The following is a 14,100-nucleotide window of genomic DNA, read 5'->3' on the forward strand; positions in this document are numbered from 1 at the left end:
TTTCAACTTTAACTAAAATGCTTGTTGTTTTTGCTCAGATGGAGATGAAGGTATAGGTCATCTGTTCAGAGTACAGGATCCTAATCTGCGAGCCCGAGTTGCCCTGCAGGCTCTGGAGCGGTGGCCACTGTTTGCCTGCCTGGAGCTGCTCGAGTTTTGCCTTAATGACCCGAGCACAGAGACCTCATTGAAAACAGATCTAGAGCTCAAGAAGAAAGAACTGGACCTTTACCACCAGGTAGTGCAGAATTTAGTTACTTTTTTTGTTATTGGGGAAAAAAAATCTATATTCTAACAAAGTAGTTGCAGAAATACAGTTTAGACATGTGCTTGTAGACTTTCTTATAGAAGGCTTCTGCAACTTTGAAAATCAGTATTTGGTAGTTTAGTGACTCCGATTCTTAATGGAGTTCAGCATGGTGTACATGTATTATATAATATATCACTCAGACACTTTATTTGACTTTCCATTCTATCCTGCCAACTGTTTGTGGTCCTCTTCCTTGTCACAGATGTTGAATCTACAGCCTTCGTTGCCCTGGGGCACTTGGCAGGAGCTGAGAAATGAATCCAAGACAAACTCTGAGTCGGTGTTATCTATGATACTCGAGGCAAAGGTAGGTGCAGCTTAGTTATAACAATTTATTGTCAGGACATTAGAAAGGAAATTACTATCACCAAAACTTAACACAGACCTTATTCTCCATAGTATGCAGTTGTTTATGTATATTCTTATCATTATAATTGGTTTTTATGGTTTTGCAGGAATTTCATCTTTGTGCACAGTGGACAGAGCTGTATCCTGTATCAGATCAGCTGAGACTGCAGCTGCAAACTGAGCATTTGCTTCATCTACTGGAAAAGGAACAGACAAATGAGGCTTTTCAGGTCCAGATTGTTCAACTTCTTGGAAATTTAGATTGAAGTCCATTTTGAGATGTATAAACATTTGTTAGAGTGTGGTCATGTATCATTAAATCTATCCTTGAACTGGTATAACTCAGCTCTGTTCAAACACAGAAAACTCTTTATGTAATACTAACTTAAAATCAGCATCATATACTTGTGTCTCTTCTTTTGCAACTAATTAGCTTTGCATTTTTTTTTCTACGTAACATAAAGTAGAGAAAGCATATGATTTTTTTTTTTTAAGGTCTTCTAAGATCTTGGAAGACTTTTTTTTTTTTTTTTTTTTTTTTTTTTTTTAACATTTCAGAACATTTTCAGAACTCATTTACCCTCTCAAACCATTTTCCTCTATTACTATGTGTTAATATCCTTTGTCCCTCCCTTGGTTTGTTTAGTTACTCGACGGGCTCTCAGATTTTGCAGCTGGTCTAGATGTTTGTGAGCGTGCCCTCGATCGTCGCCCTGGACTGGATGCATGCCACTTCCTGGCAGACTACCTCACCCTTCATTTCCAGAAGCAGGTGTCTCCTGCACGTCGCCGATACATCCACGCACTTCATCTTGGCTCTAAGGTTTGTGATTGGGAAGTTTGCACTAGTATGTTAACATAAAGACGATAAATAAATGATAAACAGGATTAGTAATTAGTAGACTTGAGGTGCATAATGACCATTGAACAATCATAACTTGGGTAAAATCTTCTAAAAAACATCTTTTGGATGTGTTGTTTAATTTCAAAAATATCTTTTAAGTAATTCATAATCAGAAAACAATAATAATAATGATTGTAATACTGAACATTGTCTTTGTGTCAATTGCAATTTCCCCTCAGCTGTTTGTAAATTTCCCTTCTTACAATAGAGACTTCCACAAGTCTGCGTATTTCTGTAAACCTTCGTTTGTTGAAAATACTTTTGCAACTTTTCAATTCTAAAATTGTAATAGATTCACAGGAAACCATAAGCTCTTTCAATTAATGAGAAAAATATCTTAATATGTAGAGAATATTCCTCTAATACAAAGTAATCCAGTTAAAAACGTGATCCTGTTTTCCAAATCTGAATTTTTTTCTGTAAATGACCAGTTGATGTCTGCATGTGATTGGTGTTGTGTGTGTGTGTGTGTGTGTGTGTGTGTGTGTGTGTGTGTGTGTGTGTGTGTGTGTGTGTTTTTTAAATAAATAAATAATATTTTTTTTTGCGTAACACTGAAAATGTTTTAAACCTGTTTATTAATAATCACAGTAATGTTACTATTGCCAGGTTTGAATGAATCTGGCCCCAAATTTTAGTTTTACACTTTTTAAGTTGTTCTGCACTGTTCTCCAATTGAGCTGCTTCCTATCTTTGGGTTTATTAAATGTACATCCTCCTCCAGGTGTTGCTGACTCTGCCTCCAGCTGCCAGGCAGGACTACTTCCCCTTGCTGTCAGATCCACTGCTCATGCTCGAGCAGCTGTTGATGAATCTGAAGGTAGACTGGGCTGATCTGGCGGTGCGGACCCTGCGGAGCTTGTTGGTTGGCCAGGAGGCTGGCTTCAGCGCTGAGGACATTGATACGCTTCTAGCAGACTACGCCGGCAAGGCTCTCGACTTCTCCTGCGCCCCCAGAGAGAGGGCTCGATCTGGTCAGTGCTAATCTTACAGCATACGGTTGCTAAGTAGACAAACATATCAGAGATGGGCAGCCACTTGAGTTAAATGTTTGTAATGCAAAGGTTTAATAAACTGCTGAAAACTAAACTGAATTGTTGTGAGACTCGGTGGAATTGATGGAGAAATACAGTTCTAGTTTATGTATTCTTGTCTTGGTTATGTACTCCTGTAATAAATATTTCACTTGTTAGATGGGTAAAGAACCATCCACCTTACCAACAGGTTGTGTCTAAACATAACACTTTATGTTCCAGATTCTGTAATCAGTCTTCAGGAAGCGCTAATACAGTGTCCTGCTCAAGACAGCTCGCTCTCTTCCAGTCGAGTTGAATCACCAGCACCCTCCAGATGTGAGATATTTGGATATGTTTAATGATGATATTGCTGTAGTTTAGTTTTTTGTTTTTTAATCATTGTGAGTGTTTCTTTTAATTACAGGCAGTACCCCTACACACTCAGCCTCAGGAAGCAGCACAGACAGAGAGAAGGATCGTGGTTCAGCAGGGAAAAAACGTCACTCACCTGCAAAGTTCAGGCCTCCAGATCAACCCCCAGCCCGCAAAGATTGGGTCCCAGACACCCAGCAGCATGTGTGCATGGTTTGCAAGCGTGAGAGATTCACCATGGTGAGTGATGTAGTTACCAATGAAAGAGAGTTACCTGCTCAAGTTCAAGTGTATTATTTTATTTATTCTTTTTTTTTTTTTTTGGTCATCCTGCCTTTTCCATTTCACTCTCCATTTCTTTGATGTGAAGAATAATTGGCCTCTGTATGACATTTTTATGGAGAAAACATGACTGTTAATGTTGGATCTCCTCGACAGATTACAGAAATACAGTTTTCATGTGTGCTCAGCTGGGATTTTTCCTTTGCTTTTCTGGTTTTAGTTCAACAGACGTCATCATTGTCGGAGATGTGGCCGTCTTGTTTGTAATGCGTGTTCGGAAAAGAAGATGCCTGTTGACGGTTGTCCAGGAGAGGAAGTCAGAGTCTGTGATCAGTGTTACACCTACTTTCACCCAGAGTAAGACATTTATCAGAGCTACTAGTTCCAAATGCATATGAATTACGGAAACCGAGTAATAAGGGAAAAGAAGGGTTTGAATATAACTAAAAAATTAATTTGTCTCTATTTGCAGTACTGATGATGAGTGGGAACCTGCTGAAGGTAAATTAAATAATTTTATGTTGTGTTTTGGTGCTTTCTTTTGGGTTTTTGCAATATTAGAGTTTTACAACATTTTGAATTTGCTAAAACGGTGGAGAGCCACTTACATGCAGCCATTCTTAAATACGCAATTAATGTAGACTATAATGATGACGTATTCTCTTCTTTTTTAGCATTGGATGGTAGCCCTGTGGTCACGGAGCAGTTTCCCCTCGATGGGATGCTGCATCTGCCTGAAGTGGTCCATCGGCAGTTTCTCCTCAGCACAAACCCTGCACAGGACCAGCATCTGCGGAACGAGTTCTACTATGAACAGGTTTGGATTTGTGTAGTCACCATCCATCCCAGTGCGCAGGTTACCTTTACATGTTAGTCATTAGCAGCTTATTGAGGGTAACTTTGTTTTTAAAGAGCAAAAGCTTTATATTGAACTAGTGCCTAAATTTAGCTGACAATTTTGTGTGATTTCTGTCTCTGCCTACTTTAATAGCTTTCAGTTAGTGGAATTAACCAAGTCAGTATTTTAAAAGTAATAATGCTCTTTCCCTAAAACACGTAGGCTCCCAGTGCATACCTCTGCGTGGCCATTTTATCTCTACATAGTGACCAAACTGCCTGTGGTCATCAGCTCATCAGCCACTGCCGCTCCTTGTCTCGTAAACTGACCAATCCAGAGGTGGATGCCTGCCTGCTCACTGACATCATGCGGCGGCTGTTGTTCAGTGCCAAGTTGATGTTTGTTAAAGTAGGCCGCAGCCATGACCTCGCCTTATGTGACAGGTAAGATGAAACCCTGTGTAAGTTAGATTAACCAGCAGTTGAGAATTGCATGTTATTATGTACACTGTGCAATCATTAGGGTGATGAGAAAGAGCGTGAGATATTGTGCAAAATGTAGATGAGTATATGTATGTATGTAGGTTAGCTTTCACATTAATAAGAAACCGAAAGTAGATGCAGCAAAGTCAGAAAACAAAGAACTCATGACTAGTGGTTAGAGAGTGTGTGGGCAGAATAACCACAGCTCAACCAGAGACATGCAGAGAAAATGATAAAACCTATGGAGCTGATACAGCTAACAAACCAACCAGCTAATGCAGAACAGCATATTAACACACAGATACATAACAGCATAGTAAGTGATTTATATATGTATACATGTGTCCATGTGCTCTGTGGCCAAAATTCAAGACTGCAAACACAGCAGTTTTTTTTGTGTGCAGAAGTCTTTGAAATATTTTGCCAACATAATTATTGGAAGTAAGCACCAGTCGAGCTGAGATAGCACAATAATTAATTTAATTAATGTGTCCATGTGCTCTGTGCATTTTTCTTTTTTTTTATACTTTTAATCACCCATTTCAAAACAGTGAGATAAGTTGCCATAGCGCTATTGTTTGCATCATAAAAGACACCTGGCCAATGACTTGTGTTTGCTCTGAAAATATTGAGTAATACAGGCACATTTGTTTGGATTTAAGATGATTCGCTGTCATTAACCCTCTGAATCCTATCCTGGCCATTTGTGGCCACTTTGCTTTTCGCTTTTCAACCATTTTTGTTCTGTTAATGCCAGTGGAATGAAACTTCCCAAAGGTGTGTATTTTTGTCAGATTTTTTAATTTTCAACATCAGCTCCTTAATAATGTCAATAATATTCACTATACACTAAATAGTTGTGGCCAATTGAAACCCATTATAACCACCTTTTTTGATTCCTTGTTACTGACAGTACTATATCATGCAATTTAGGTAAAATTGCTTTCATTCTAAAGTCAACACATGAAAATTGTAGTTTTTAATGTTTTTTACCAAATGACATCATTTACCCATTTTTGGCCAAGCAAGCAATTTCATGTAATATTCTGAGTTTCTAGTAGCAGCCTTTGATGGCCTACCACACTCCAATGGACCAAAATAATGAAACAATTTTGACATAGGTTTGATCTTAAGGATCTAATAGTTTGTGTTTATGCATGACATTGCAGTACAAACATGTATTTGCAAGATAGACTGGAATAAATTCAAACATTACATAGGCTGCAGTGAATTTCTGTGGATGCAGGATAATGAGCTTTGAGGTTCCCAGTCACTTAGCTTTGAAGCACATGCTAAAAGCACTTTTACTCTTGTATTTTTCATCAAAAGATACCATACCCAAAATATTAACTCTAGAAATAAAAACAAAAACAAAAAAACCCCCCAATCACAGGACATTTTGCAGAGTTCAAACCTGCAGCTGCAGCTGGAGCGCAAACAACAATAAACACTGTTTGTAAACGTGTCCTGGAGTTTCTGCAGGTGCAGACAGAGCTACTGCTGTAAGTAAGCCTAACAGCTTCCAGATCATTTATTCTGGCAATATGGCAAGAAGGTCATCACTGCTTCAAGCACTGCCTATATGATCTGGTCAGAGAGCAAGGACAGCAGCAGTCATCTGTCCTTGAAGAAAATACATCTGCCCAAGATGAAGAAACCTGCTCTCCAGAAGATGAGGGGACAATCTTCAAAGAGGCTGACTGCATCACCACTGATGAGTTCTAGCCAGTGCCCGAATCCTCTTCTTTGGGGGAGGATTGGGGTTGGGGGGCATGGAGGTGGAGCCCCCCCCTAACGATTGGAGGGCTCCACTCACTCCACTCCACTCCACTCCAGACCACTGGAGGGCTCCACCCAGTTCTCAGGAAGTGTTGTTGTTGTGTTTTGGAGTGAAAGTGTTGAGTTCTGTGGTGATGAGCAATAAACTAGCAGTGTTTATTGAGAGCTCTCGTGTCGTCTGCGTTTACCTCCACATTGGTGACCCCTGACTCGAACATGCTGCAGTCCGATGGTGGCGCAGACTCCGCTCTGGATGCATCAGCAGCGCCAGCCCTCTGCCTCCGGCTGCAGCTACGTTTGCTGTGGCGCAAACGTCCTACCTTGTCAGAACACCGGACTTTTGGCTTCACGATCCCCCGTCATGGTTCGTGCACGTGGAGGCCCAGTTCTCCCTTCGTGACATCTCGGCTGACGACACGAAATATCACCACGTGGTGGCTTTTCTCGACCCGCTAGCAACCCGTCGTGCGTTGACGCTCCTCCGGGGCCCACCCACCCGAGTACGCCGCTCCTAAGGAGCTTCTTCTTCGGTGCTATGCCCTCACCGACGCAGAGCGAGCCGAGAAGCTCCTCTCCCTCTCAGGCCTGGGTGGTGGTACGGCTCTCGAACTGATGGCGCACATGCTGTCCTTTCTCGGACCGGACGACGGGGGATTTCTCTTCGCCCACATTTTCCTCAGACAGCTGCCGGCCGCGGCCGTGAGAGCCGGCCTCGCCAACTCTCCGCTTCCGGGCACGAAGGATTATCGCTCCCTGGCTGAGGACGCGGATCGTATTCAAGTATTTATTTTTATTGTCATTGTCAAAGAACAATGAAATTGCGTTCTCCGGCTCAATATTGAGCTCTTTTATTTGGTCACTAAATTGCCTCACTGGCCACTAACACACCATGTGTGACATTGCTTTTGGCCATTCATCTCCTCCTCCCCCCCCAAACAAAAGAAAGAATAAATACATAAATAAATAAAGTAAAAATAAATCATTGTAACAGTTACTGTTACTGACCTGCAATGATGATAAAAAAACATATTAGGTTTCACCATTTATATGCTAAAAGATATGAACTTTATTACTATTTTTACTATAATAATACATAACCTGACTGGTATTCAAAGGGTATAATATCAGAATTTGAATTATATTTTGGTTTTTATGACTAGAAGCGGTGCTAATTTAAAAAATCAAGTCAATGAAAGTAGAAAAATGTTTTAATATATATGAATTTTATAGCATTTTGTAAATGTAAACAGGGGGTGGCCATTTTTGGCCACGAACAAGCTGAGAGGGATTTTTTTGTTTTGTTTTTCTCTCACTGCACAAAAAAACAAAGATGCATAAAACTCATTGATACTTTTAATTATTGCTATGCATCTAACCTCCATCATGGTTAGAAAATAAATCAGTTTGCATGTATTATTTAGAAAAAAATGGGGATTTTATGCTTTTATCCCTATGTAAATCATTACAATTATGTGATTTAACTGGTATTTAAAGGGTTAAAATTATGAATTTGATTGAAATTTTGATTTTCATGAACAGCCCTGATGCTAATCTAAAAAATCATGTAAAAAAAACTGGACATTTATAGCATTTTGTAAATGTAAACAAGGGGTGGCCACTTTTGGCCACGAACAGTCTGAAAGGTTTTTTTTTATGTTTTTCTGCCACTGCAGAAAAAAACAATGTTGCATAAATGTCATTGATGGTGTAAATTATTGCTATGCATCTAACCTTCATCATGGTTATCAAATAAATCAGATGGCATGTATTATTTAGAAAAAAAACTGGGATTTTATGATTTTCTCTATTTATGAGTTGTTATGATTATGTGCTCTAACTGGTATTTAAAGGGTTAAATTTCAGAATTTTAATGAAATTTTGATTTTGATGAACAGCCCTGATGCTAATCTAAAAAATCATGTAAAAAAAACTGGACATTTTTCTTAATATATAATAATTTTATAGCATTTTGTAAATGTAAACAAGGGGTGGCCACTTTTGGCCACGAACAGTCTGAAAGGGGTTTTTTATGTTTTTCTGCCACTGCAGAAAAAAACAATGTTGCATAAATGTCATTGATGGTGTTAATTATTACTATGCATCTAACCTTCATCGTGGTTAGCAAATAAATCAGATGGCATGTATTATTTAGAAAAAAAAACTGGGATTTTATGATTTTCTCTATTTATGAGTTGTTATGATTATGTGCTCTAACTGGTATTTAAAGGGTTAAATTTCAGAATTTTAATGAAATTTTGATTTTGATGAACAGCCCTGATGCTAATCTAAAAAATCATGTAAAAAAAACTGGACATTTTTCTTAATATATAATAATTTTATAGCATTTTGTAAATGTAAACAAGGGGTGGCCACTTTTGGCCACGAACAGTCTGAAAGGGGTTTTTTATGTTTTTCTGCCACTGCAGAAAAAAACAATGTTGCATAAATGTCATTGATGGTGTTAATTATTGCTATGCATCTAACCTTCATCGTGGTTAGCAAATAAATCAGATGGCATGTATTATTTAGAAAAAAAACTGGGATTTTATGATTTTCTCCATTTATGAGTTGTTATGATTATGTGCTCTAACTGGTATTTAAAGGGTTAAATTTCAGAATTTTAATGAAATTTTGATTTTGATGAACAGCCCTGATGCTAATCTAAAAAATCATGTAAAAAAAACTGGACATTTTTCTTAATATATAATAATTTTATAGCATTTTGTAAATGTAAACAAGGGGTGGCCACTTTTGGCCACGAACAGTCTGAAAGGGGTTTTTTATGTTTTTCTGCCACTGCAGAAAAAAACAATGTTGCATAAATGTCATTGATGGTGTTAATTATTGCTATGCATCTAACCTTCATCGTGGTTAGCAAATAAATCAGATGGCATGTATTATTTAGAAAAAAAACTGGGATTTTATGATTTTCTCCATTTATGAGTTGTTATGATTATGTGCTCTAACTGGTATTTAAAGGGTTAAATTTCAGAATTTTAATGAAATTTTGATTTTGATGAACAGCCCTGATGCTAATCTAAAAAATCATGTAAAAAAAACTGGACATTTTTCTTAATATATAATAATTTTATAGCATTTTGTAAATGTAAACAAGGGGTGGCCACTTTTGGCCACGAACAGTCTGAAAGGGGTTTTTTATGTTTTTCTGCCACTGCAGAAAAAAACAATGTTGCATAAATGTCATTGATGGTGTTAATTATTGCTATGCATCTAACCTTCATCGTGGTTAGCAAATAAATCAGATGGCATGTATTATTTAGAAAAAAAACTGGGATTTTATGATTTTCTCCATTTATGAGTTGTTATGATTATGTGCTCTAACTGGTATTTAAAGGGTTAAATTTCAGAATTTTAATGAAATTTTGATTTTGATGAACAGCCCTGATGCTAATCTAAAAAATCATGTAAAAAAAACTGGACATTTTTCTTAATATATAATAATTTTATAGCATTTTGTAAATGTAAACAAGGGGTGGCCACTTTTGGCCACGAACAGTCTGAAAGGGTGGTGTTTTTGAACAGATTCAGAGGGTTAAATGAGGACAGATGAGGTCACAGGAAGTATGCTGAAGTAGTTTACGGTCATACAGGTATGTTCATGTCTGAGATCAGAACTGCTTTTGGCCAAAATTCAAGACTGCAAACACAGCAGTTTTTTTTGTGTGCAGAAGTCTTTGAAATATTTTGCCAACATAATTATTGGAAGTAAGCACCAGTCGAGCTGAGATAGCACAATAATTAATTTAATTAATGTGTCCATGTGCTCTGTGCATTTTTCTTTTTTTTTTTATACTTTTAATCACCCATTTCAAAACAGTGAGATAAGTTGCCATAGCGCTATTGTTTGCATCATAAAAGACACCTGGCCAATGACTTGTGTTTGCTCTGAAAATATTGAGTAATACAGGCACATTTGTTTGGATTTAAGATGATTCGCTGTCATTAAATGAGGACAGATGAGGTCACAGGAAGTATGCTGAAGTAGTTTACGGTTACCAGCACTCAGTGGATAGCCCTTTATTTCACCAGACTAATACAAGATATTATGAAAGCAGGTGTCTGACTGTGCTTCTTATTCTCTTTTTCAACAGTTACATCAGTAAAGTGGCTGTGCTTAAAATTCTGGTGACAGCCAATTACAAATATGTTCCCTCTCTGGATGACATTTTGGAGACCTCCGCTGTCACACGGCTCCGCAATCAGCTCCTAGAAGCAGAACACTACCAGCTAGCTGTGGAGGTTAGAGGCTGTTCTTCAAATTAAAGTTTAATTTCAAAGACATTACAGAGAAATTGCAGAGAATTAAATCACAAAGCATTTGTCATCTCTTCTTGTTTGGTTGCTAGGTGTCAACCAAGAGTGGTCTTGACCCTGGTGGTGTGTGGCAGGCATGGGGAATGGCATCTCTGAAGGCAGGAAATCTTTCAGGGGCACGGGAGAAATTTGCTCGCTGCCTGAAGCCTCCAGTGGACCGCAACCAGCTCAACTCGGGTCCCTTATTATTACAGGAGATTGTCCAGCACCTGGAAACCATGGTGCGGCCCTCTCTGGCTATGGTAGGTAGCTACTTTCATGGTGGCACTAGCCTCCAGCCCACAACATATTAAAAACGGAAGAAATGGGCAGATGTGTAACATGCTTCCCGTCTGCAAATAGAGTAGGTCATCGCACAACACTTCCTTCTCAAAGTTTGATATATAACCATATTAACATTTTTAATATAAGTGCATTGCTTTGCATGCATCTAAAAGGTCAAACTGTACACGAATGCAAATGCTGAAGTTCAAGAAAAAATTTGTGCTGGCATTTTGTGAAGCTGTCATGGTTAAGAAAGTATACAGTAGCAGCTACATTCTTGCAATCAGTATTGCACACAAAGATAAACACTACTATGTGTGCCTGCCTGTTAAATGAATTTGAAAAGATCACTATCACATGCACAAATGTATTAGGATACACCAAATGCCTGTCTGACGTAGCAATAGAATAATTGAAAACATTAAAAAAATATAGCCATAAACATTTTCTGATAATTTCCAGTTTTTTCACTTTTTAAAATAATGCAATAAACTATAATTTTACCAACATGTATTTTTAAGAGCATACAGCAGTGTCAGGCAGAGTTTATCCTCAGACAGAAAGACTAGACTAGCTGTGCTACCTAACACCTTAGGCATCTAGCACATTTCTTGCATGCTAGACGAACCTAGTAAGTTATGGCATGTGAAGCACTACACGTGTCGGATTCTAGTGCATCTAGAATCCAGACTAAAAGAAAGTAAAGACAGACCTATGTTAATGTTGAGTAATCCTAAGAAACTGTTTTCTCAGTTCAGGAACACCATTCCTTTTCAGTCAAAAACACAACAAAAATCTTTGTTAAATCAGGACAAACTACAAATACACAGAAGTTTTTTGGGTTTTTTTTAACCTGCTTTTATACACAATAAATGCATAAACCTTTGTGTTGTTGTTTGTATTCTTCTATATATCAGTCTTATGGTGAAGACGTGTTGGCATCCCTGCGGGAGCTAGAGGACTCTCTGTGTGACGTCAGTCCTGTGGAGCGACCGGAGGGGCTGATGCAGAACAGTGTTCTCCACCAGGAATGTCTCTACTACCTGAATACATACGGCACTCACCTGGGACTGATCAGCTTCTATATGCGTCATGATTATGTAACAGAGGCTCTGGCATACCTTCTTAAAAGGGTGAGGCCTAAATTATTAAAGGTGTCCATATCCTTTGCATGTTTGGATCAATATTAAACTATTGTTACTTTCATTTAACTGGAGAAGTCAAAGGAGTGAACAGCACAAGGTACAAGCCAAAAACAGAAATCTCAGTCCTCTTTTGTGATGTAGCTTTTGTGTGGTCAGGAGATTATCTAACTCTCCTTCGGGTATTCTTTGATACCCATCTGTTGCCAAGATCTCAGATCCTGCAGGATGTTAGGTTACCTATAATGTGTGGGCAATGAGGTCTATGTGACACTGATTTATTAGCAATGGTTCGTTTTCAATTTGGTCTACAGTCAACAAAGTACATTGAGTAATAGTACTTAGTATCATAAGACTGTTTCTTGAGTAAGCACCATCACATGTAGTACATGACTTCACTTGCCTGAAATTATTGCTGAATGTGTCATTGCATCAGTTTTATCCAAGCTTGTCTTTTTTTTTTCTTTTTTCTTTTTGCTGTATTGTGGATCAGGAGTGTCCAGAGGAAGTATTTCTAGAGGGTGTGTTGCAGCCCAGTCTGGAACGGGGCCATCTGAGCAAGCTCCAGGGAATACTGGAAAAGCAGGACCCCAGCCTGGAGACATGCAGCCGGTACCTCATTGCTTCCTGCCAGTTTCTTCAGCGACGGGGATACTATCACTCTCTCTACCAGTTTCAGCAGTTCATGACGGTTTGAGGACTTTTTTTCTTCATGCTCATTTTTAGGATTTTTTACAAACTACTAAAATAATAATTAGACTGAAATGATAGGTGGATGGTCTGAGACTTAACTGACTTATTATTCCAAGCGGGGGGGGGGGAACCTTTATATTCCAATGTGAATGTTTCAAAATGTCATCCTAGCAGGTTAGTAATTAGGCTGAGTACTATATAATTGTCAAGTTTCCTGTTTTTTACTGATGGACCTGCAATTCCAGTAACAGTTTACGTGCCCATCTCTCTTTCGGCTTAATCAGGACCCTGATGAAGGTCACAAGCCGAAACGCGTTGGTCAGTCAATAAAGGAACAGTTTTATTTCTGCTTGTGACCTTCATCATGGTCATGACCTTGATGAAGGCCACAAGCCGAAACGCATTTTATTCTTTAGGATTGCAAATTGAGGTCCTCATGATTCTTGGTGGGGAAGATTCAAAATTGTGTTTGTCTGCACAGGATCACGTGCGTGCAGCCATGACCTGTATTCGATTCTTCACACATCGAGCCAGTTCATACCTACAGCTGGGAGAAAAACAGGTATCTGTTATTTTTTCCTCTACAGTTATGCAATAAGAAAATATTTTTTTTTAAAAATTGATTTCCTCTTCTTACACGGGAAAGATGAACTTGAACTTTATTTTGCACAGCGTTGGTTGGTCAGAGCCAAAGAGCACCTGAGGACGTACTTGCAGGAGCAGCAAGGTCGGGGTTCTGGGAGGAGACGGTCACACCCCAATTCTTTCAGGAAGATGATGTCATCCAGTGATGTGTCCAGGTTATTTAAGAGCTTTATGACAATTAATGAAATAGAAATCTACTTTTGACTACCAATGGTTTGGAAAAAAAACTTTATTTAAAATGCCTGATTATTACTATGTTTACTTCAAGCTTTTGATCTTCGTCTCTTTTTTTTTTTTTTTCTTTTAGGCACATGAATACGATTGAGCTCCAGCTGGAGGTAACCCGTTTTCTCCATCGCTGTGAGAATGCGGCATCCTCCAAGGCCCCGCAGACCAATCCCTCTTCACCCAGTTCATTGCCTACGCTTTTTGGAGGAAGCCCTATGAAAGTAGAAGTTGCCTGCAAGGTTAGGCTGCGGTTTTTTTGTTTTTTTTTTGGAATTTTATAAAGTGATAATCTTCTGATATCGATAATCTAAAAAACACGATTTAGCATATTTAAGTTACTCATTAAGCACTATATATTTAATTTAAAAAAAATGTGTACAACAGTTGCCACAGGGCGCTTAATGTGTGTGTATGAATATGTATGTAGCTAAAAATAATGCAAAATATTTTGTTAGAACTGGT

General features: G+C 38.5%; 1 protein-coding gene across 2 annotated transcripts in view; it reads left to right on the forward strand.

The window, feature by feature from the left end:
- zfyve26 (zinc finger, FYVE domain containing 26) overlaps window positions 1–14,100 on the forward strand; it is a 29,171-nt gene that overhangs the window by 12,182 nt on the left and 2,889 nt on the right. For both annotated transcript variants that reach the window (XM_080870385.1, XM_080870386.1), the window contains exons 22-39: window positions 39–238; window positions 513–617; window positions 766–888; window positions 1,305–1,481; window positions 2,287–2,536; window positions 2,819–2,914; window positions 3,003–3,190; window positions 3,453–3,589; window positions 3,705–3,733; window positions 3,907–4,049; window positions 4,293–4,513; window positions 10,444–10,591; window positions 10,699–10,908; window positions 11,848–12,063; window positions 12,566–12,763; window positions 13,247–13,327; window positions 13,438–13,565; window positions 13,718–13,877. In XM_080870385.1, coding sequence (XP_080726511.1) covers window positions 39–238; window positions 513–617; window positions 766–888; window positions 1,305–1,481; window positions 2,287–2,536; window positions 2,819–2,914; window positions 3,003–3,190; window positions 3,453–3,589; window positions 3,705–3,733; window positions 3,907–4,049; window positions 4,293–4,513; window positions 10,444–10,591; window positions 10,699–10,908; window positions 11,848–12,063; window positions 12,566–12,763; window positions 13,247–13,327; window positions 13,438–13,565; window positions 13,718–13,877 — 2,810 coding nt within the window. The remainder of the gene's footprint in view (window positions 1–38; window positions 239–512; window positions 618–765; window positions 889–1,304; window positions 1,482–2,286; window positions 2,537–2,818; window positions 2,915–3,002; window positions 3,191–3,452; window positions 3,590–3,704; window positions 3,734–3,906; window positions 4,050–4,292; window positions 4,514–10,443; window positions 10,592–10,698; window positions 10,909–11,847; window positions 12,064–12,565; window positions 12,764–13,246; window positions 13,328–13,437; window positions 13,566–13,717; window positions 13,878–14,100) is intronic.

Source organism: Rhamphochromis sp. 'chilingali', assembly GCF_963969265.1.
Source record: "Rhamphochromis sp. 'chilingali' genome assembly, chromosome: 21".
NCBI classification, from domain to species: Eukaryota; Metazoa; Chordata; class Actinopteri; order Cichliformes; family Cichlidae; genus Rhamphochromis; species Rhamphochromis sp. 'chilingali'.